The sequence below is a fragment of the Thunnus maccoyii genome, chromosome 18 (assembly GCF_910596095.1).
Source record: "Thunnus maccoyii chromosome 18, fThuMac1.1, whole genome shotgun sequence".
Classification (NCBI taxonomy): Eukaryota; Metazoa; Chordata; class Actinopteri; order Scombriformes; family Scombridae; genus Thunnus; species Thunnus maccoyii.
Genome location: NC_056550.1, coordinates 15,430,353 through 15,452,749, shown reverse-complemented (window position 1 = coordinate 15,452,749; position 22,397 = coordinate 15,430,353). Strand labels below are relative to the sequence as shown.

General features: G+C 40.3%; 3 protein-coding genes across 4 annotated transcripts; 1 reads left to right on the top strand and 2 right to left on the bottom strand.

Moving 5' to 3' along the window:
• The first annotated feature begins 605 nt into the window (after positions 1 to 605).
• On the top strand, positions 606 to 11,208 carry trap1 (TNF receptor-associated protein 1). Its single transcript, XM_042393154.1, has 18 exons — positions 606 to 819; positions 3,031 to 3,261; positions 3,373 to 3,455; positions 3,553 to 3,693; positions 4,873 to 4,944; positions 5,425 to 5,585; positions 5,734 to 5,843; positions 5,954 to 6,027; positions 6,188 to 6,343; positions 6,529 to 6,649; positions 6,789 to 6,858; positions 7,049 to 7,196; positions 7,299 to 7,484; positions 8,349 to 8,487; positions 8,594 to 8,679; positions 8,925 to 9,070; positions 9,172 to 9,244; positions 10,100 to 11,208. The coding sequence occupies exons 1-18, from the start codon at positions 699 to 701 to the stop codon at positions 10,199 to 10,201; spliced, it is 2,220 nt and encodes a 739-aa protein (XP_042249088.1). The 5' UTR covers positions 606 to 698; the 3' UTR covers positions 10,202 to 11,208.
• Positions 11,209 to 11,214: 6 nt separating this feature from the next.
• Positions 11,215 to 15,816, bottom strand: LOC121884375 (MAPK regulated corepressor interacting protein 2-like). Of its 2 annotated transcripts, XM_042393157.1 has the most exons (6): positions 15,458 to 15,816; positions 15,252 to 15,329; positions 15,070 to 15,139; positions 14,408 to 14,547; positions 13,191 to 13,283; positions 11,215 to 11,622 (listed from the first exon to the last, which is right to left on the bottom strand). In XM_042393157.1, the coding sequence occupies exons 2-6, from the start codon at positions 15,304 to 15,306 to the stop codon at positions 11,552 to 11,554; spliced, it is 429 nt and encodes a 142-aa protein (XP_042249091.1). In that variant the 5' UTR covers positions 15,307 to 15,329; positions 15,458 to 15,816; the 3' UTR covers positions 11,215 to 11,551. The 2 variants fall into 2 exon arrangements, with proteins under 2 accessions (XP_042249091.1, XP_042249090.1); XM_042393156.1 differs by having other exon boundaries at positions 15,252 to 15,814.
• Positions 15,817 to 16,394: 578 nt separating this feature from the next.
• LOC121883700 (glycerophosphodiester phosphodiesterase 1-like) lies at positions 16,395 to 22,165 on the bottom strand. Its single transcript, XM_042392125.1, has 6 exons — positions 21,714 to 22,165; positions 20,232 to 20,407; positions 19,799 to 19,904; positions 19,431 to 19,523; positions 18,957 to 19,168; positions 16,395 to 18,176 (listed from the first exon to the last, which is right to left on the bottom strand). The coding sequence occupies exons 1-6, from the start codon at positions 21,972 to 21,974 to the stop codon at positions 18,029 to 18,031; spliced, it is 996 nt and encodes a 331-aa protein (XP_042248059.1). The 5' UTR covers positions 21,975 to 22,165; the 3' UTR covers positions 16,395 to 18,028.
• Positions 22,166 to 22,397: the final 232 nt, after the last annotated feature.

Below are 22,397 nucleotides of genomic sequence, written 5' to 3'. Positions count from 1 at the left end.
TGGTCTTTTGAGTATTACAAAACTGGTTGTTACAATATACTAGAGCCCTTGGTGATGTGTCCAATATATTTATTTTTTAAGTCTAACTAATAGTCCAAAACTAAGAGGTTCAGTTTATAATTAGGCAATGAAACGCACTAAAGTCTCATATTTGGGAAGCTGAAGCCATCAAATGTTTGATATTTTTACTTAAAAAATGACTCCAAAGATAGTCAATTATCAGAGTAGTTGTAGATAAATTTAATGCAGGATTTAGTTATAATTTCAGCTCCTGTCAGCTTCAAATGACAAACTTATTTATATAATAAAATAAGTATAAATATCTTAGTTGAATTTGTAGGGCATTTCAGGTGACCACCGTTTGACCTTGAAGGGCAAATTAAGAACAAATTAATCCACAATAAAAAAGTGGCTGGTAAATAATCAAATGAAGGATAAATTGATAAATTTGTACATTTATGGCTGTTGGTGTTTTTTATACATGTCAAACAGAAAAAAAATCATCTAGATACTTTTTTACATGGGATGAATTGCAGTAAGTGTGTAACAATTCCCATTTCTCATCAGGCAGTGTGATGGACGCCGTGCTTACGTCATTATGCACGGGTCCTTCGTGCGCCGTGGTTTAGCGTGTGGTGTGTAACCCAACCGACCGACGACCCGAGTTCTCGTGTGTTCTTGTCCCCTAGTCGTTCACCATGTCCCGCTGCCTCGCGCTGGCTCGGTTCGCCCTCGGTTTCTCTCAGAGGACCAATTCACGACTGATGACATCTGCACGCGGGCTGAGCAGCCGGACTGTGTCGCGCTCCTTCACTGGATGTAAGATTTATGTCTCTGAGTGTATGTGTGTTAGCCTAGCCGGATAGCTGACAGCTACAAGATAACGCAGTTTGTTAGTCTGATAGACATGACAGCTGTAGATAAAGTTATTACATCAGACTTAAACACAGAGTGAAATTTATAGAATGAACTGATTTCATTTAACAGCCAAAAATAGACGGATTTGTGTTTAACAACAGAACAGATACTTGCAAAACGCCTTGTATGCATTACATATATAACTGCTATTGTTTTATCACAGTTTGTTCAAGAGGTTTTACTAACGGAGTTTGACTTGTCTTTGCTCTAATTGACCCCAAACATGAGTGACGTCACTACGTAGGTTAAAGGATCCACCATTTTTCAAGTCTGTCTTAGAACAACAGTCAGGTGTCACTATGAACACTGGAGGAGGTTTTCCTCGCTGTGATCATTCCTCCTGTTCATATCGGCTATTAAAAGATCCCCTTCAAATGTGCTTTCAGTGTAAGTGATGGGGGCCAAAATTCACAATGTGTCCACACAGTCATTTTGTGCAAAAATGCATTTAAAAGTTGATGTGAAGCTTATATGAGGCTTCAGTAGTCTGAGTTAGTCATATCAAGTGGATATCTGCCACATTTACAGTCTTTTTAGCATCAAATTTCCTCTTTGTGTTTCCTTGGACAGTGTATCTCTGTTGAGCTGCGGTGGAAATATAGTAACATAAAGAGGGACTTTGGCACTAAAAAGACTGGAAAATATATATACTTGATTTCACTCATTTGGATGTCTGAAGCTTCATATTAGCCTCAGATAAACTTTTAAATACATTTTTGCACAAAAGGAGGCTTGTGGATTTTGGCCTCCGTCACTTACATTGTAAGTAAACTATGAAGGGATCCTCTAATGGTCAGTATGACAGACTTGGAAAATTGTGAACTTGTCTTTTGCACGTCTTTGACAGTGAATGACTTTAGGTCAAACAAAAGTAATTTATATTTGCCCATGCATAACTCATGTAATATATAAAACATTTGCATTCCTGGTTTAACAACAATGCTGTATGTTCATTTCTGTACTTTGTCATCTCATATGACAAAGGGAAGATTTAACACTTCAGTACTTTCTTAGATATTGGGTTTTAATAAGGTTAGGAATAAAATATTTGAAGGATAAACATTTGATATGATTTTATAGTTACTGATTTTACACATACAGCAGTGGGGGTCTGTGGGACGTAAGGAGGAAAGAAAAGCCAATGCCACTAAAACACAAGGGTTAACGACACCGGATATGTCAGACTGAATTTGGGGAAATGTGTATAAAATGAATAGAATATTTTCATGGGTTTTGGGTTTCACTCACATCCCATAACTTTAACAAAGAACTGAAACAAGCTACGAAAAAAAAAAAAAAATATATATATACATGATACGAATATGTCAGAGTGGAATAAGATGATTTTTACAACCTTAAAGCTGCTTAATCAGAAAATAAAAGGAAACTGAATGTTACCAGAACTCCAGGGGTCTCTTAAGTAAGAACAGCCTGTCTGCAGTACAGAGACGTCTTCTGAGATGTGTTTTTTGGAAGGACTGTACATGGTATTTGTCCTGATGAACAATATGCCATCTAAAGCAATATTCATAATTTAGAATCAGATTGTTTTGACCTACGAGTTACAACTGCTGCTGTTTTTGTAAACCGTTATCTGCAAATTCACTTTTGATTGAAAATCACAGCAGTTATTCTTAACCAGTCAAAACGGCAACAATAAAGCTGGTATTGATTTGTGTTCACAAACTCTCCGGTCAAATTTTTTTTTATGTCACCCATATTTATATGGTTGGAAGCTCCTTGTTGATAATTGAAGGTGTTAATTGCTATTGGAAATATTCAGGATTACAAATGAATTAAGTGTTTTATATATAGACTTAAAATTACTTGAGAAAATATAAAGATTTTTTTTTAAATGAACAATTAAAAACACGTAAAAGCTGCTTTTAAAAGTAACTCCTACACTTAACTGTGAGTAAGAGTGAGTCGCTTGATAAATGTCTAATTTTTCACACTACACAGAACGTTTTTACTCCTCCGTTGACTTTTGACAGCACACCTAAGTTTAATTCTGGTTAATAAGCCCTCTGTAAAGCATCCAATAAAACAAAACACTCACTGCCTCAGCTTCCTTGTGAGGCAGCTCCCCCAGCTAAATCCACCTGTCATCAGACTTGCAGGTTGGACAGCAGCAGAGGTGGAGCAGCCGGCCCAGAGTGTGGAGCTCTCAGCAGTCCTGCCTCGGCGTCAGCCAGCAGTCGTACTACAGCACCCAGGAGGCCGAGAAAGTGCCTGAGAAAGAGCCCGAGAAAGAGCCCGAGAAAGAGCCCGAGAAAGAGCCCGAGAAAGAGCCCGAGGAGGAGCCTCTGCACACAATCATCAGTGACACCGAGTCCGTACAAGGTGCTGGAACAGCTGCACTCATAACCGTTGTTGAATGTTACAGCTCATAACTGATTATTGGTTGTGAGATGTAAGATGATTTGAACGTTGTCCTCCTTTTGATCTATCCAGGCAGCTTCTCCAAACATGAATTTCAAGCAGAGACGAAAAAGCTGCTGGACATTGTCGCCAGATCCCTGTACTCGGAGAAAGAGGTTTGTGTGTGAGAGAGAGAGGGAAAGTATTTATGATTTAAAATTTTACAGTGTCTGTTAACTATAACTGCTCTTCTTCTCTCCCTCATCCCACCAGGTGTTCATCAGGGAGCTGATCTCCAACGGCAGTGACGCTCTGGAAAAACTGCGTCACAAACTGATCACAGCCGGTGGTGAAACGGCTCCTATGGAGATCCACCTGCAGACTGACGCTGCCAAGGGCACCTTCACTATCCAGGTACACACACACGTCTGTGGAGAACGTGCAGCCTGCATGAATTTAAGTCAATTAGTTTTATATTGTTGTTGGTTTTCTAGTTCCATGTTGAATTTTGCTGAAACTTACAACCTCGAGGCCTTTTGCACTGCAGGAACAAAATGTAATATAACGACTAACTGTTGCCACAGGTTCTGCTTTTCTTTCTGCTGTTCTACGACCATTTTGGGGATGAGTAGATAAGTCTATTAATCAATTAGATAGTCGAAAGAAAAATAATCTGCAACAGTTTTGATTATCAATTAATTGTTTCCGTAACTTTTTCCAATAAAAATGCCAAATAGTTGTTGGTTCCAACTTCTGAAATATGGCGATTTGCTTTTTTTCTTTGATGTATATGACAGTAGATTGAATATCTGTTGGGCTGTTAGTCAGACAAAACAAATCAATGAAAGACATCACTGTGCTATTAGAAATTGTAAATGCCACTTTTCCACTGTTTTTTAATTGATTAATTGAGAAAATAATCAGCAGATTAATCAATAGTGAAAATAATTATTAGTTGCAGCCCTAATCCCAGCAAAGACGACCACAATAAACTGTAACCACCACTTCACTATTGCACCTTTATCAACCAGGACAAGCAATACTATATATATAAAAAAATGTATCAAGGAGAACGCTTGTTGGACAGATAAAGACGTTCAAACCCTCATTAGTATTTGGAGAGATGAGGCCATTTAAAGGGCAATAAAAAGATGAAACAAAATTAGAGAAAAATAAAGATTCACAATGCACACGGTGGAGAAAACCAAAAAACTACAAAACTACAAAGTGGTTTGAAGCAGCTTAAACATGTAAGAAAATCTGAAATGATATCTGTGCCACCTCTTCCATCATTATCTGTCCTTTAACTGCTCCCCTACCAAATAGTACATAAAAATTACATAGTCATAAGATACAGTGAGTTATATCAGATACGTCCTGGTTTGTAAAACACTGTGGAAACACAAAGGAAGAACCGGTTTATGAGAAGCTCCAGGTTACTGGTTGATAAATTCCTGCAGTGGAAAAGGGCTCCGTGCACTCTGAGTCCTGGCCTGTTTTTGAGCGATACTGCCACCTGGTGGATGAATAGGATACAACATGCTAGAGTGACTTCTGTTTTTGAGTGACTGGGATTCTCTGTTCTCATAACAGGACACAGGAGTCGGGATGAACCAAGAGGAGCTGATTGCCAACCTGGGCACTATCGCCCGTTCTGGTTCAAAGGTAGCTGTCGTTATAGATCTTTCATCTCTGCTCTTTGTGCTGTTCTTTCACTTTTCCTTTCCTCTTCATGTAATTTATTTGATATGTCTGTCCTACATGAAGGTTCAGTTTTTAAAATGTACGGTTGTGTATCTCATCTGTTCAATGAGTAGACAGCTATTTGCTATCTGGTTTGTTCATCTCTAACAATCTGCCGTATTGCAAAAGCTTGTTATATCATCCATTGTGTCAAATCTTCATCTGACAAGTAACTAAATCTGTCAAATGTAGTGGAGTGGAAGTATAAAGTAGCATCAAATGGAAATACTCAAGCACATGTACCTCAAAATTGTACTTAAATACAGTATTTGAGTAAATGTACTTAGTTACTTTCCACCACTGCAGATCTACGAAGTTCACACCTGTGTATACTGTTTATACACAATGTATCCTGCTGATCACTCTTTCAGTCATCATCATCATCTCTTCTACACATTGCAGGCATTTTTGGATGCTCTGCAGAACCAGGCAGAGGCCAGCAGCACCATCATCGGTCAGTTTGGTGTTGGATTCTACTCGGCCTTCATGGTGGCTGACTGTGTGGACGTCTACTCCCAGGCTTCTGAGCCGGGGACACCTGGATACAAGTGGTCCTCAGATGGGTGAGAGGGAGGAAGGGACGGGAATGAGAGCAATGAAAGAAAGTGTTTTATTTACATCAAGAGAAGGTTCTGCAGTAGAACAATGAGTGTATACCCAAATTAGTGAAACATCTATAACCAAATGTTGCTCTGCCATTGTCTCCTTCAGCTCTGGAGCTTTTGAGATCGCTGAAGCCAGTGGTGTTCAACAGGGAACAAAGATCGTGCTGCACCTCAAAGACGACTGCAAGGAGTTTTGCTCTGAGGACAGAGTTAAAGGTATGACCGCCAGAGCCGCCTCAGGCAGTTAAAGGGCTACAGTGTCAAAGCTAAAGGTAAACATCAGTCCATCACTCCAAATGATGACAAGCTGTTGTGTCCGTTTTCAGACGTTGTAACAAAGTACAGCAACTTTGTCAGCTTCCCGATCTTCCTGAATGGACGGAGGCTCAACACTCTGCAGGTGAGCCGATCTTGATTTTAATGCTCATATGCTCACTGAATGAAGATTCACTAAAGCAAAACTAAATGTTGAATTATGTAGACATTGATTCATTAACATACACTTAATTTTGTGGGATTTTTTAAAAAATACAATTGTTTTTTGACCTCTGTGTCACCAGGCCTTGTGGATGATGGAGCCTAAGGAGATTAGTGACTGGCAGCACGAGGAATTCTACCGATATGTTGCCCAGGCCTACGACAAGCCCCGCTACACGCTGCACTACCGTGCAGACGCCCCGCTCAACATCCGGAGCATTTTCTACGTCCCTGAAGCGGTGAGGAGCTCAGGATTGGCTGTTTTTTGTTTGTGCACAATGTAGTTTTGTAAGCACAGCCAGTGATGACCTTGTAAAAAAAGACCAGCAACTTTCCAGGTTCAAAGCCGGTTTGCCAACCTGTAAAATTATGGCAACCCGTGTTAAAGATCGAGTTTTACCGATATGAATTTATTTATCAACAGAAGCCGTCCATGTTTGACGTGAGCAGGGAGATGGGCTCCAGTGTGGCTCTGTACAGCAGGAAGGTGCTGATCCAGACCAAAGCCACTGACATCCTGCCCAAGTGGCTGCGCTTCCTCCGAGGTGAGGATCTTCCTGCTTGTTAATGTTTCAGAATTTCTACTCTCTTTTTACATGCATAGATTTAAGGAAAAAAAAAAGGTTTTATAATTAAAAAAAAAAAAAAAAAATCCTGACCTGAACATTGCTTGTGTGTGTGCAGGTGTGGTGGACAGTGAGGACATCCCGCTGAATCTGAGCAGAGAGCTGCTGCAGGAGAGTGCCCTCATCAGGTACAGCACCAGACTTACAACTCCCTTTGTTTTTAGTTTGAAATGTATTCGCTTCTCTTTAACCACGGTGTCTTACTCTTACTTTTTTTATAATCAAAATCTATGTTTTTATGAATATATACAGTCTATATACTGATGAATTCACATTGCGTGACACAGATCCTTACTTTTACTCCACCTCTTGCCTCAGGAAACTTCGTGACGTTTTGCAGCAGAGGGTGATCCGCTTCCTGCTGGACCAAGGCAAGAAGGAGCCAGAGAAGTACAACAAGTTCTTTGAGGACTACGGCCTCTTCATGCGGGAAGGCATCGTCACCACCCATGAGCAGGACGTCAAGGTGAATTAGCTTTGGGGGGTTTTGTTTTCATCAGAGACCAGTGTTACATAAATAACACTGGTTGAAAACAGCAGAAACACGGTGTATGTTGTCTCTGTGCAGGAGGATATCGCGAAGCTGCTGAGGTTTGAGTCTTCAGCTCTGCCAGTGGGCCAGCAGACCAGTCTCATGGAGTACTCCGCCCGCATGAAGGCTGGCACACGTAACATCTACTACCTGTGCGCCCCCAACCGCCATCTCGCAGAACACTCCCCCTACTACGAGGCCATGAAACAGAAAGACATGGAGGTGAGAGGCTGACAGGACTCTCAGTGATGATTAAACCTGTAGAGACGTGTACTGAGAAATCAATAGGTTGAAGGCCCATGCAATAAAAGCTCTAATGGGTAGCTCATCACATTATCCCCCAAATGTATTGAGTGAAATTAAGTTGTGTTATTTTCCTGTACTTTTAATACCTCCTATACTTTTTAAAAAATTATTATTTCTGGTCTGCTTTAGCCCAGAGGTCGCTTTCACACCTTCTGTTCACTTGGTCTAGACCAAAAAAAAAAAAAAAAAGCATCTCCTAAAGTAAATATGTGTTACTATGGTTACCAAAAAATCTTGCATAAACATATACATTGGTTATACATATCGATTCTTCAACAGTTCCCACAATCCGCAGATAGTTTTAATAGTAGTTTAGCCTATATATATTAATTCTAAAATCACATAACCGTATCTTTTATCAGACATCAAACACTTGAGTTGGATTGGAAGTTGATCTGAATTTCAATTGCAGCTTTAACTTCAGCATAAACAAACCAAACGGGTGAATGGGCAGATGCACCAGAGTTTGTTTGAACTGCAACAAACATGTTAGATGTAGAAGCAACCATAATCTTATGCCTTTATTGCTACACAAGTATTCAAATGTAAATCAAGGTCTAAAATGTTTTTGCTTGTAGCCAAACTCTGAACCTCACTGTGTAGCTTTGAAACTTTAAACTTTGTACTTTATTTAGTTTAATAAGCACCCAGATAGGTTAATTCATAAAACAATTCATACAATAGTCAGTTTTCTGTGTCACAGTAGAAAAAAAGTGACTGATAAAATGGCAGATTGTGAGATGTCAACTAATAAAAACTGTGACAATATCATGCGTGCAGGTGCTGTTCTGCTACGAGCAGTTCGATGAACTGACCCTGCTCCACCTCAGGGAGTTCGACAAGAAGAAGCTGATCTCAGCAGAGACGGACATCGTGGTGGATCACTACAAGGAGGAGAAGTTCGAGGACAGCAAACCCGGTCTGGTTCCCTCTCATGTGTCCAGTTAGGATTACAGATGTGACAGCGAGATGGCTCCTGCTACACAAATCAACTCTGACTCCTGTTTTTCTTTTCTCCTCCGCAGCCTCTGAGCGTTTGACACAGGAGCAGGCGGACGACCTGATAGCCTGGATGAAGAATACTCTCAGTACCCGAGTCACCAACATAAAGGTAAAGAAAATGTGTGTCTGGTATGTCTGGATTTGGTATCGTGGTTTCTGTTGATTAATAAACTGAGCTCAAGTGTAAACATTTAAACCCAAGGCCTCAAATGTTCTTTTTCCTAAGAAGAAATCATGTATTTAAATGTTGAGCAACTGTTTTTTTTTGTGTCGCATTTTTTTAAGTTATCAAGTTAGTCTCATATTTCATCCTAAACACACCTTGCATAAAACAATTTCACTCTTGGCTCCCAGCTGACTCCACGACTGGACACCCACCCGGCTATGATCACCGTGCTTGAAATGGGTGCTGCACGCCACTTCCTCCGCACCCAGCAGCTGGCCCGCAGCGCCGAGGAAAGAGCCCAGATCCTGCAGCCCACACTGGAGATCAACGCAGGGTAAGAGAGGAGTCTGTGTGTGTGTGTGTGTGTAGAGGGATTGTTTTAAATAATGTAGATTGTGTTAAGCTCTCACTGTACTTTTTTCCATCATTTGCTAGACATGATCTGATCAAGAAGTTGCACGCATTGAAGGACACAAACTCTGAACTGGCTGGACTGCTTCTGGAACAGGTACTGTGGTTTACAACTGAGTTAGATTTATATAATGATATCTGTTAAAGCATAAAGCCGGTTTGCATCTGTTATTTTGTACTGTCAACACACCCCATGAAAAGACCAAAAGCAGCAAAGTATAAGTCTTTCAATACTTTCTGACATCCTTCTCTCCTTGTGGTGTTCAGCCTAGCTGGTTCCTATTGAAGACATAAATCTTAAATAGAGGCCCAAAATACATAGTTTCACTACTATAAAGTATCCATAACTTCTTAAAACAGCAGTTTTTAGCATTAGTGCATTTGTTGGGGACTATTTTTTGTCAGGGAATCATTTCTCTCAATTTGTGACAGAAAATATCAATGTAATTAAAATGATAGATGACAAACAATAGATACTGGTCTGTTAGGTTAGCTGTTCTGGCTGCATGTCATCCATCCCTTTCACTGGATATTATTACTGTAGGGCTGCAACTAAGTTATTTCATTATTGTTTACTCTGATTACTGTCTATGGTTATTTTCTCAATTTCTTGATTAATGTTGGTCTATAAAATGTCAGAAAATAAGGAAAAATGTGCATCACAATTTCCCAAAGCTGAAGTTGACTTGTTTAACTGTTTTTGTCTGACCAGCAGTCCAACACCTACATATACTTAGTTTACTATCATAGAAGACAAAGAAAGCCAGAAAATATTTATACTTGTGAAGCCATAATCTGTAAAATTTTGGAATTTTTACTTGTAAAATGACTTAACTTTCAGTTAACTGGCCAACTGGGTAATTAACTAAATGTTATTACTGTCTTTGACATGATTTGATAATTGATTTGAAACCAACCAGTGCAGTTCTAAATATTTATCTATATTTTTCAGATCTATGACAACGCCATGATCACAGCAGGCCTGAACGACGACCCCCGGCCGATGGTTTCCCGCCTCAACGATCTGCTGACGAAAGCTCTGGAGAAGCACTGAGAGCTGCGTGCAGACATGAACAGTGCAGACTGACAGTGGCCTGCTAGACTGAAGCATTTACAGCAGCTGAAGGGCCTAACAAAGCTGGAGAACTGCAGTTTCTGAAGAGCACTACAGGCCTTTGTTCATCTGAAACCATTAAATCACATCTGTTTCCCCTTCTGGAGTATTTCATCCCCGCTGATGGAGCGCACAAAAAGGCTTTAAAACAAAAAATGGAGTGAAGATGAAGTGCTAGCAGCCTCCTAGAGAGCTTTGCCATAAAGACTTCTATGTCCTCATGCTTTGGTAATAATATTAGGAAGACTATGTGCCACAAACAGGCCTGTTGTGAACGTTGTGGTTACACCTGTCATCTCAATGTGACTTTCACACTCCGATCATACCTTGTTTTAATGACCAGGTCCAATAAAATAAACGTTTAGGCCACATCCTGAATAGTCTGGAAGCAAATCAGCCACAAACAATGTAGAGACGAGGAGGTTAAGTGGGAATAAATAATTCAGATGTGTTAAAATTTAGGTCAGACATGTAGAAGTAATACAATCTGAGCTCTTGAGTTGCATTTGAAAATCCTTTTGAAATGACAAGTGTAAGCACCACAGCAGAGTTTTATTCTAAAATGTGGAGTTACAGCTTTGAAGATGCTAGAGAGTGGTGGTAAAATTACTCATGATCCAGCAACAAATGTAAGACGTCCTAACTGCTGAAAAGAGCTGTTACCATTGTCTTTTTTTTAATCTTTTCATCCTTTTTTCTTGTTATTTAATCTTTTATGTTATGAACTGAATACGTGAAATGCGGGAATATTTCTTGTGATGAAATACATGTGAACTGAGAATTTATATACTGTAGATGATGTACTTGCTATAACTGAACTGTCAGCTGTCAGTCGTCAAACATAGATACTTCACAGGTTTCACAGCATTGTTTATGAAGATGTCGGTGATGAGATGAATAAACATGGATCCACTCTAATGGCAGATTAAAAAAAAAAGATGTCAGTACAGAGCTTCTTGAAAATACAATTTTTACTGCATTTCAAAGTAACATTACATCTCTGTTGTGCGGGTGGTAAGATGAGGGAAACCTCAGCTTCAAGACTTGTCCTCCGGTGTGCCGTCTGTTGCAGACTGACTACTCAGAGTTGGATGGATTGTAGTTAAAAGGCTAGAGTTCAAGAGAAGTGACTGTGGTTTTTATGTCGGCATCCCAGTGCTGTCCGTCCATTTGAACCACATGAGGGCGCTGAGAGCCGCCGCTCCCAGGCTTCCTCTCCCCAGTGAGCCATCCTGCCTCAGGCCTTCATCTCCTGACTGTCCGTCAAGATCCACAAATCCAAAAAAAGTGTCAGGATAGCTTGTCAATGTTGGCGAGGAAGCGCTGAGCCCACCATTCATCCAGATCTATCGGCACAAAGCCTGAGAAAGGAAAGAGAGGAGTGCAAAAGATTATTATTCACCAGAAAAATAAATGAATTGGCACAGTCAAAATTATAAATAAAGATCTAAAGAATATTTATTCTTTCTGTATTTCTTATCAGTTCAGCACAAACACTGTAAGCAGGGAGGAAACTGCCAGCCTTACGGAAGCTCTGTCACTCATTTCTAAGTGGTAATGTGTGTATTTAACATGTAGAAATAGAAAAATAAGACATGTCTTGGTGCCAAGTGGAGTTAAGTTATATAATATAATTTATAATTTAAAGTTATGCCCGAAAGAGTTAGTATGGCATTGTGTCTGCCTTGACGCTCACTGTTTACAGTTGACTAGTTCACTGCCCTCTAGTGGTCGTAGTGAGGAATACCTTACTTTTTTTTTCCTCACCCACATTCTGCGAAGACCCGCCCTCCTCCTTCTCCTACTACTACTAGCCTCTGATTGGCTAGTATTTGTTGACTTCGTTGGTTAGGTTTAGGCATGAGGCGTGAGAAGGTTAGGGGTGGGTTTTCGCAGAATATGGGTGGGAAAAAAAATGCGTGAGGAACTGTGACACCATTCTATTTGTTGCTAACAAACTCGTTATTAATTTATCATTAAATATCTCATTCTCAAAATGTAGAAGTAATTATTAGTATAATTATTACAAATAACAGCAGTAACATTCTACAGCAAAACTTATACACATATTTATACTTGAACTGATAATTATTATAACTGGTCATTATTATTATTATTTTGGGTTATCAAAGAATCAGGAGTGTTCACTGCCCTCTAGTGGACACAGTGAGGAACTGCTCCTACAAATTAATAATCAATGATTCATTGATATTCCTGAACATAACATAAAAAATCCTGAATAACGAAGTAAAACTAAACAGATATTCAGTTTGTTTTTCAGGCTAGGAAAAAACTGTATATCTTCAACCAACCGGCTGTGTAGAGATAATGTTGGGTGCACATTTAATGCCTTTAGCACTATTTTGATTATGGTCTGCAAAATCAAATAACAATTTGAAACTTAACACTACAGACCACATGGAAATGTCCTCTTATCTTCCCTCCATGCATGCCATGTATTGTGTTTTTAAAGACAAATTTCTTTCTACTGGGTTGACATGACAATTAAGTATGAAACGTAAATTAGTATCTAAAGATGTGTCACAGAGTTGCCACGTCTTATTTGGACAATGAGGAGAGACAGGTCCTTAACCTTTACTCATTTCCTTCCAGCTGGAAGGATTAGAAGCAGCTCCACTAATCCTCAGTTGGCTGGCTGTCATGATATAACCTACTGTCCAGGTTACAGCAGTTACAAGACTGTGGGCTTTTAACACAAGAGACTAAACAACAAAAACATTAAGAAGTCATCCAAACATCAAAGCAGTAAACTTCGATTCTTATTTTTCATACTTGTAACAGATTTATTTAGGCTTAGGTTCAGCCTTAAAATGAACTATTAAACAAATAGGCTTATGACCTGAGGACATGAGCAGCTGAGGGAGGACGGAGGAGGACAGAACTGTGTCAGAGGAGAAGCTGTACTCACTGTCCATGTGTGGGCTGGGAGTGGTCTCTTTATAGTGGACTGCTCCCTGAGCCGCGTCAGGCCCCTGCTCCTGCTGCACCACCTCCTGCCACGCTGAAAACACAACAGATCAGTCAGTGCAGCCACCACTAACACTTCTAAGCTAATGCATGTCCATTATTTGATTTAGTAAGCTTCTAATCAACTATCAGAGCCTGCACATCAACCAGGATTTAACACAGTCATATTCATGGTGGTGCATGCTCCTTTAATGAATTAAACAATTGATGAACCTAAAGATATACTATTAAGACTGTTATTAGCAGGTAATAGCTAATGTCCCTAACTGTCCTAGTTAAAAAGTCCTGCACCCTAGCGTCAGTCACACCCACAGTGTCAAACAAGTAAAGTCCACAAGGGCAACTGCTACAAAGGCATGTCACTCCTGGCAAACGTTTGTATTTCAAATAAGGCAACATGTGGACTCGTCACATGTAGTGTGTGTATGTGAACTGTGGCTGATTTTTATCTCTGGTAGCGGCCTCCAGGTCGTGACTTTCAGAAAAGTCAACTGAACGAGTGTTTATATCGTGGGTTGAGGTATTTCAGAGAGTTGAACAGTATTCGTTCTCAACAGCGGAGGTCGGGCCTACTTTGTGTCCTTGTCTGCTCAACGACAAGGTTACTGAAGTTGTTTATGAGCTGCCGTGGCTGAGCTTCAATGCCAACAACTAACAGGACACAGAAAAGTAAGAGCGTCTGAGCCAAATGAAGTCTCCTGGAGACTAAACCAGTCTGTGAATGCCAAAGAGAGCCACACACTTCAAAACTGGGTCACTGTGTAAAGTTTCACCCAGACCCAGCAAAACCCTTCAACCCGTCAGACCCCTTTGTTGCTGCTGCTCAAAGCAGACAACAAGCCTCTTTCCCTGGTGGCTGGCGTGCATGAAGTCAAAGCCAAAAATCCTGTTTTGTTCAGCACGTGTGGCAGCGGGGGACATGGGGAGCATGATATGTGGGTGTGAGAGCGGCTCTCTGTTAGGTGCCTATCAGTGTCAGAGCAGCTGTGTGGGTGAGGCCTGGGAGGGGGGCTGGTTAGCAGTTCTTATAAACTCTGATAGTAAAACAAAGTCATTCACAAAACAGCCGGTGAGGGACGGGCTGGAAGATGGTACAATGTGTATTGTCTAGCGTCATATTCTTGTATTTCCAGTCAGACCATTCATTCATTTCCTTACCATCATAGACAAACTTGACGTTTTCTTCGTGTGCAGGGGTGAAGCTCTCTTCATGCTGATTGTCTGCGGGCAGAGCCGGAGTAGGGTGATGGTACTTCTTACCATTCAGACGGTTGAAAACTATCTTGGGTGCAGGAAGGCTGGTGGGCACAAGGAGAAAGAAAGAAAACATGTCACAAATAGTCTAATGATTTCTGAAAATAATACACATGACTTGCCACTGTTATTTTCCAGCAGGATGTTTCTTAAAAGTCAAGCAAGGTTGGTTGTGCAGGAGTTAGAGATTGCAACAGCTGAATGAAGGACCATGTGCCACCTTTGCCTTCCCACAAGGTCATACACACATACACACACACACACACACATAGAGGCTGGTTCAAAGGCATGACAACAGCCAAGCAGGCACACTCAGCCTTGGTTCTGAAGGTGTGTTATAAATCATTCAGTCCTTCGCTGATGGACACTGCCTGTCTCAAGCTGATGACATCCACTGCTGCTAGGACACTGTCACACACTTTAACCAACACTATTAATCTGCCAAGTAAGTCTGGTCCTTGTAAAATGTCCAAAACCTTTAAGACACACATGAATAAACAGCACAAAAGAACATTTTGGTGGTTTTTCATTACATGGAGCTGTCTCTCCAGAAGTTGGACACTTACTCAGGCATGCTCCAGGACGTTTGTTTGTGCTTGAAGTCGTTAATTTTGTTGTCAAGCTGCTGTGTAGGCCCTAGAAAGTAGGAACATATGCACATGTAGGTTCCAAATGAATCATTATCCAACAAGATGAACGCCTGGTGGATCTATCAATGAGTGTTTAAGGGTTGCAAGTTGGTTGTTACCTGTCCGTCGCTGGGTGACCAGTTTGCTGGGACCTCTTGTAATTGTGTACATCATGCGCAAGGAAAACCACCTGTAAACTTAGAGTTTGGCACTTTGTGAGAAGAACTAGAGTCCAGATGGCAGGAGGAGCAAGTCTACTTGTAAAGGCACTTTTAAGTTAAACACATTCCTCCAGGATCTGCCGGTGTAAAAAATAAAAAAAACCCTCTCTCGATGTGAGAAACGTCAGTCCTCTCCTCAGCTAATCAGGTTAAATTTCAATTCGCAGGTTAAGCAAATCCACGGAGCAGACATGAGACCGTTCAGGCTGTTTGGTAACCTCAGGAAGCAGAACCGTGCGCCACGCTCCTTTCCGCGTAAAACCAACAGCCGGGGCGCATCTCAACCGGCGACCCTACCTCTTATTCACCTGCAGACCAGACACCCGATGTAAGTCACGTTGGTGCTAAAGTGTCCCGCAGTGCTACAATGTCACATAACCTGAAACATCGGCTGTCATTCATAAGACATTGGACGCACACCGTCAAAGCGCACCACTTCTCGACGTCCTTACACGCCTCCCTCTGCGCTTTAAAGAGACAGTGTCCCAGTATTGTGGGGATTAAATTTGTAACTCAGAGGGAGGAACCCAAAAGAGCTTCATTTACAGTTTTTCCCCCACTCAGTAGAGACAAGCAGATTCCCAGAATGTGAAGAAAATGTCACTTTTTCTTTCCTTATTTTGCTCAGTCATGATGATACAAATGTGCAGTGTAATAATGACTTTTTCATTTTAGTCATGACTTCCTTTTCCACAGATTTGCCATTTTTCAGCATAAAATCAATCTCAAAAATAGAATCCACTCAGATGAGTTAAATTTGTGGGTCAAGAATTCATTACATTGGTGTCATCTGTCTATTCTGGACTTGTTTTAGGGTCTGGAAACAGGCTTTCCATCTATCCAACGTTTCTGTGTTTACAGTACACACAGATGAGGTCAGGTGCACAATGCAGTCATACACACACAAAACCCTGTTTACAATGCAATCAGGCTTTACTATACTAACTAGTGATGCTGTGGTAAATTAAAAAGCGAAGTCCACAAAGACACACAGCTGGCCATTAACAGAAACTAATACAAAAACATTTATTAATTCAGGATTTTCACTTACAAGGCATTATTAGCTTCCATCTGTTTTGCAGACTGGATATACATTCTGAAGATATATTTCAGCCAAACAGGGAAATGTTGATGAGTAATCGCTTGTTGATTTATCACTAATCTCAGACCACAGTCTTGTTGAAATGTAGATTTTTCTTTCAAGAGAATAACCTCATCTTTAGCCTACAAGATTCTCTTATTGTACATGTTTATTTCATGTCCTCTGTACCCTCTCTGGAAATTTGGAGCTTTTGATTAACAGTTTACATTCTACAGTTACAGACAATTTGGTTTTTAAGGCTGATTCTGATATTCTCCACAGTCAGTATCTGTACATGTTTTCATGCAAAACAATTAAGTTCAATAAAAGTCAATTTAATGGATTTAGCATTTATCCCCCAAAATTATACACCTGGCAGTGTGGAGAATTATTTAAAGCAGCATTTAGACCATTATGTAGAGAGATAAAATGTGCAGAATATATAACTGAAATGTTAAGTGAATAAATGTAATGTGAAAGAAATGTAATATTAAGGTTTTTTGGGTGTCTAGTCAAACAATTCTTTTGCAGGTGGGGTGGCACTGAAGGAATCTGAACTCCTGACCTCAGTATTTTATTAAATCCTGTTTGTGGCCCTGATCACAAAACAGACAACAGAGGCCTTTCGGTGCAGCTAGGATCAAAATGTTTAGTCTTCTTAATTCATGTGTCTGCCAAAACTGCTGGGTCTCTGGTGGCAGAGATGTGTCAGAGCACTCAGACCGGCACATACTGTAATGTAATAGATATAAACATTTCTTATTCCGAGCAGCTGTTGAATTAAATGCTGAATTAAAAGACAAGTCGCTTTTAAACAAATTCTAAATTGTTTTCAGTCTCTGAGATTTGAGTGTGAGGACTTTCTGTGGTTTACAAGTTGTTTGTCTTCTTTATATAAGTGTCTTTTATCATACGTTAATGTCTTATAACAACATTTCTCATGTATTTGTGCAACAATGGCACTTAATAACAGAGGGGAAATTTCAGATTAATTAAACAATTATGTCAAGTTGTAGAATATGCACAAGAGAAGTCTATGAATTGGATAAATATCATGATAGCAGGCATTAATATGATGCCAATATGTCTAAAGTTACAATTATATACACTGATGTCTCTTTAAACGCCGCAACAAAGCCTCTGAAAGATCAGCACAGAAGGTAGAAAAGATCTTTAAAGTAGCGTAATCCTAATCCCTGGTCCAGGAGAGTCGGAGGTATAGCTGCTGGTAGTAGGATAAGGATACAGTAGAGCCTTCATGGTTTAACGTGACTGTAGATTTAAAGGGAAATTACCTGTATGCCAGCTACAGGTAACAATGTGTTATTATGTCTTACGCTAAATCATATATGTGTTTCTATAAAGCTTGCTTTGTTCGATTGCCACTACTCAGCTGGTTAGCACCAAATATCAAGCTTCCTCCCTCTTAAAACTTCATCTATGTATTTCAGTATGTTATGCTCTTTGAAAAAACAAGAAAAGAAACTTAGAAATGTTAATGAAATGTCTAATTTGTTTATAAGGAAACTTTTTCTTTGTTTTTAATCATTGTCACATGTGTTGAACAACCTTGCATGTGTGTGTGAGAGATCATTCAGTAATGAGGATCGCAGTCTTCCAGCAGACTGTCAGTGATGAAGCCAATGTTGAGCAGGTTTTGGTAGTAGTCTTTCTCCACAGCTGTGTTAACAGTCCAGCCCACCACCTCCACTTCACGCTCTGCCCAGTACTGAACATAGTCCCTGAGTGAAAGAGAAGAGGAGGAGGGGGAGACAGTACAGATCGGTGGATGAACAGCAGGGCCCAAAGCCAGAGAAACATTCTCAGTTGCAACCTTTTTGGCTTGTAAAAAATCAAAAGAGGTAATGTCTGCTTATGAGCGTTTTCCTTTTAGTTTCATTTGAAGGATTTTTAGAGGTGTGAAGTGGTGAAAGCATCTAGTATTTCACATGAAAAAACAACAAAAAGTGAACATAATTTTGCATATTTGAAATATATTTTCTTACTGCCTTTAATTATGTTGTGACCCCTCAGATTTACCAACCCCAAAGTTGAAAACCATTCACACAGAAGATGGTCCAGTGCTACGTGTCTCAATGTCACCAAGCAAATGAAACCATTTTAAACTGGAGGCAGTTTTGCATTTTGCTAGTTTCTCATTACCTCATATACATAGAAAGACATCCTGGTATTTATCATATCAGATTTTCACAATTAATAAAGTTAAATTGGACAAACAATCTGTTGCAGAACCAATTTGTGTACATCTATAAAGACAGTTTCTTTCTGGATAGAAAGAAACTTGCTGAGTCAACCACTAAATTACAAATATATCCTGCTTTTTGAGTGCAGAACAGTTTCAAATCTTCCCAGACCTTTGAATTACTACACAGCTGAATTAAATGAAAAAAAAGGTAATTCAGTTTTCAAGTTTTAAATAAACACATCATAAAACTCCATAAACTCTGTGACTTACACACGGCTTTGCATCGCAATGAAGAAACACATTTAATGTCACCTACTGTGAGATGAAGTCTTTTTGTACGAGGATGGCAGAGACTCCACAGAGTTTCCACAGTATGTGGTGGTGAGCCCAGTCCAGCAACACGTCCAGAACCCCAGTCCACATCTGACCCCATGACGACAGGGTCCGAGGAGTGCCATCACCATAGCGGCTCAGTCTCCAGGGCCGGTGGGTGAGAGCCGTGACCACATTGGGGTCAGTTTGACGCATCTATTGATCAGAAGAGGTCAGATGTCAACAGCATGCTGTCTTATCTTATACAGTTTTTAATCAGAGCTCTTTATGACAAATACATGTAATAATACATAACATCTAATAATTCAGTAGATAAACAAGGAAGTAAGTTAGTGAGAAAATAATTAAAGGAACAGAAAATCAGAGAAAACTAAGCAAAACTTTCAAATATATCAGCCAAAACACTAAAACATCTTTCTAAAGACGATGATAAGCATTTGTGTTAATATGTTATTACCTTGTAGATGACTTTGGGTTCAAAGGAGGAAACCATGCTGGTATTGTAAAGGACTGGAAACTTCTTATACATCTCATGAAGCACTGATGCAGCCTGATTGAAGAAAGGAGACCTTTTTCAATCATTCATAAAAACAGGATAAATGACTAAGGCAACATTATGTAATTATCCACATAAGCTGGTTTATTGTCAAAGAAATTACTGAAATATGTGCCTTCTTATAGGGTCAAAGTGCAGATCACAAAAGTAGGCAATCTGAGTAAGCCTCTTGTCTAGGAGGTTGGCTGAATTGTAGATATGCATGTATCCACAAAAAGAGTTTTTTTTGTTAACACTTGTCTGTCAGGTTGTTTCAGTTTATTCGCTACCTTATCAGGTTGACCTTTGACATCAAAGAAGACGGTCAGCTGGTGTCTGATGCATTCCTCCACTGCCTCTTGCAGAGTCGGGACTTTCTCTCCGCTGAACCTCTCCCTGGCCGCGAAGACAACCACATCAGTTGTGAGAGGTAATATTCCTGCTGTAAAAACTTCACACATTCATGCTCCCAGTCTGTTTCTCTTGTTCCTTTCTTTAAAGTCTTTAACATCTGTGATAAAATCCAAGTAAGAACAAGTAGGACAAGAGGTGATGTGTCAAAAACTTTAAATGGTGACATATTTGTGGGACATTTCTGCATTTTCACTTTTTGGCAAGAACTTCACACTTTTTTTTCATGGACACATTGGTCTTAGTTTCCTTATCTGAGCATGAAATCACAAGTCTAGACTAGCTGACATGGGTGTTTGAAATGCAGTGTACCTCAGACGGTGGCGAGCAGCAGCATCTAGTCTCCTGAGCTGGACAAACTGCATTTTGTTAACTGGTCCAGAGCCATTGGTGGTGCGGTCCACAGTCTCATCATGCATCAGTACGGGCACTCCGTCAGCTGTGAAACTCAGGTCCAGTTCTACTCCAGTAGCCCCGTTCCTACTGGCCTAAAGCAAGAAGTTATGGAATGAAAAAAAAAGATAAAGAGACAGTTTTGTTTGCAAAATGGAAATTAGCCTACATATGTTTAAAAAAAAGTGACCAGAGGGTCACTAAGGATGCAGTCCAAAGGCATAACATAGGAGCTATACTAGTTTTTAACAAAAGCAGTACATTGCCCCAAAATCCAAGGTTAGATTGGAATACTTATGAGAAGAAACAGTGTATTACAACTATTTCAAAATGACAACATAAATAAAGAATGAGTAAATATTCCCAAATATAAAAGAGAATAGAGAATGTATTGAATAAAGTAGGGCTTCTTTGCTGAGTGAGCACGACCGAGTGACCATGTTAGTCACAATACAGTATATTCAAGTGTCAAAAGTGACACCTAGAGGAGGATTTTATATAAACTGGTGGACCAAAATTCTGCACATTTTACATACTCAATAGCCACTGACTGTTTAATCAGGTTTGAAAGGGAGGGAAACTTGTGCCATCCAGTCTTGTATCGTGCCATACAATCTTATAAAAATGGACATTAACAACAAAGACAATGATGAGGTTGAGGAGCAGCAAACTGTAGTGCACCACAGCATCAGTGTGATTTGGGTGTGATTACTGACCCTGAAAACAGCTGATTCAACTGAGCCAGAGAGATATTTGCCATGACATTAGATATAAGCTATATAATATGCTATAATATGAGAGAAAGCTGGGTGTGTTATGATCTCAGGAGGATTTTGGTAAGAGTGGGTGGGCACAGTGATGACTGCATGTGGGGCAGCTATGAGACACTGCAAGCACCGCTGACTCAGCACCTTCAACATGTGAAAGGACATTGAGTTACAAGAGGGAGGGGAAGGATTTACAAGCCTGTGAGTCAGAGGTTATGCAATTCTAGACTTCATAATGCAGATGGCATCAGTATAATGGTTTATTTAAAAGGTAAAAAGAATACAAAGCTACATAGACACTGATCTGCTTTCACTGTAAAGGCTGATAAAAACCTGACCATCGTGATTAGTGTGTTCTGCTTACACCTCAAATAACAAACAAACAAACAAAAAACACGACATGCAATGCCCAAGCAACTATTAGGCCAGGCTATAAATATAATTAGCTATATAACAGTTATTATCAGACAAAATCCTTTTTTAAAAAATGTCCTAATATCTCCCTAGGGACTTTAATTCCCATGTGGTCCTCTATAGATTACTACAGAGAATAGACATGGGTGATTTCTAAAGTAGCCTATAATACAGTGCAGCACTCCAGCATTTTCATCAGATGACTGGATGTCAGTCTGACCTCTCTGATCGCTGCCAGGGTGTTCTCCGGAGCATCGTGGCTCCCTCCGCGGTGCGCCACCACCGTGACGCCGCCTGAAGGAGCCCTGGGCCGCAGGACACGGCCGGCCTGGTTCGCAGGCACCGCAGGAAACCGGAACATCACCATAAAGACGTAGAGCAATGCAGTGAGAAGGGAGGCCCCCGTGGCGCTCCTCGTCCCTAACATCACCAGCAGAAACACCGCCGAGAAATACACCACTTCATCTCCAATCTGCAGCATGGTGGATGCAAAAGCGCACGGATAGCCTATTTATGTCACGACCGCACCGGAGGATGAGAGAATCGTGGATTCAGAAAGATGCCATGGATGGAGCTCTGCTGTCAGCACTCAGGTAACTGAGTATATGGTGGATTGGTCAGACAGCAGATCACACACAGAGATGATGGAGAATCAGCAGTTTCACTTCTGATTGTGCGGAGGATGGGAGAGGAGAGAGGGAGCGTCGCTGATGTCATCACGGTCAAGTTAGACAAAATATTTTAAAACACCCGGCCAGAACATTTTTTACCATTTTATTACGATTATGTTTAATAATATCCCACTGATAATAAGAGGTTCAGTGAAAACGCACATGAAAAATGTATTAAAATGTAATTTTGGCTTTTGTCAAAATGACATTCTTACCGATGACCATTTCTTTTA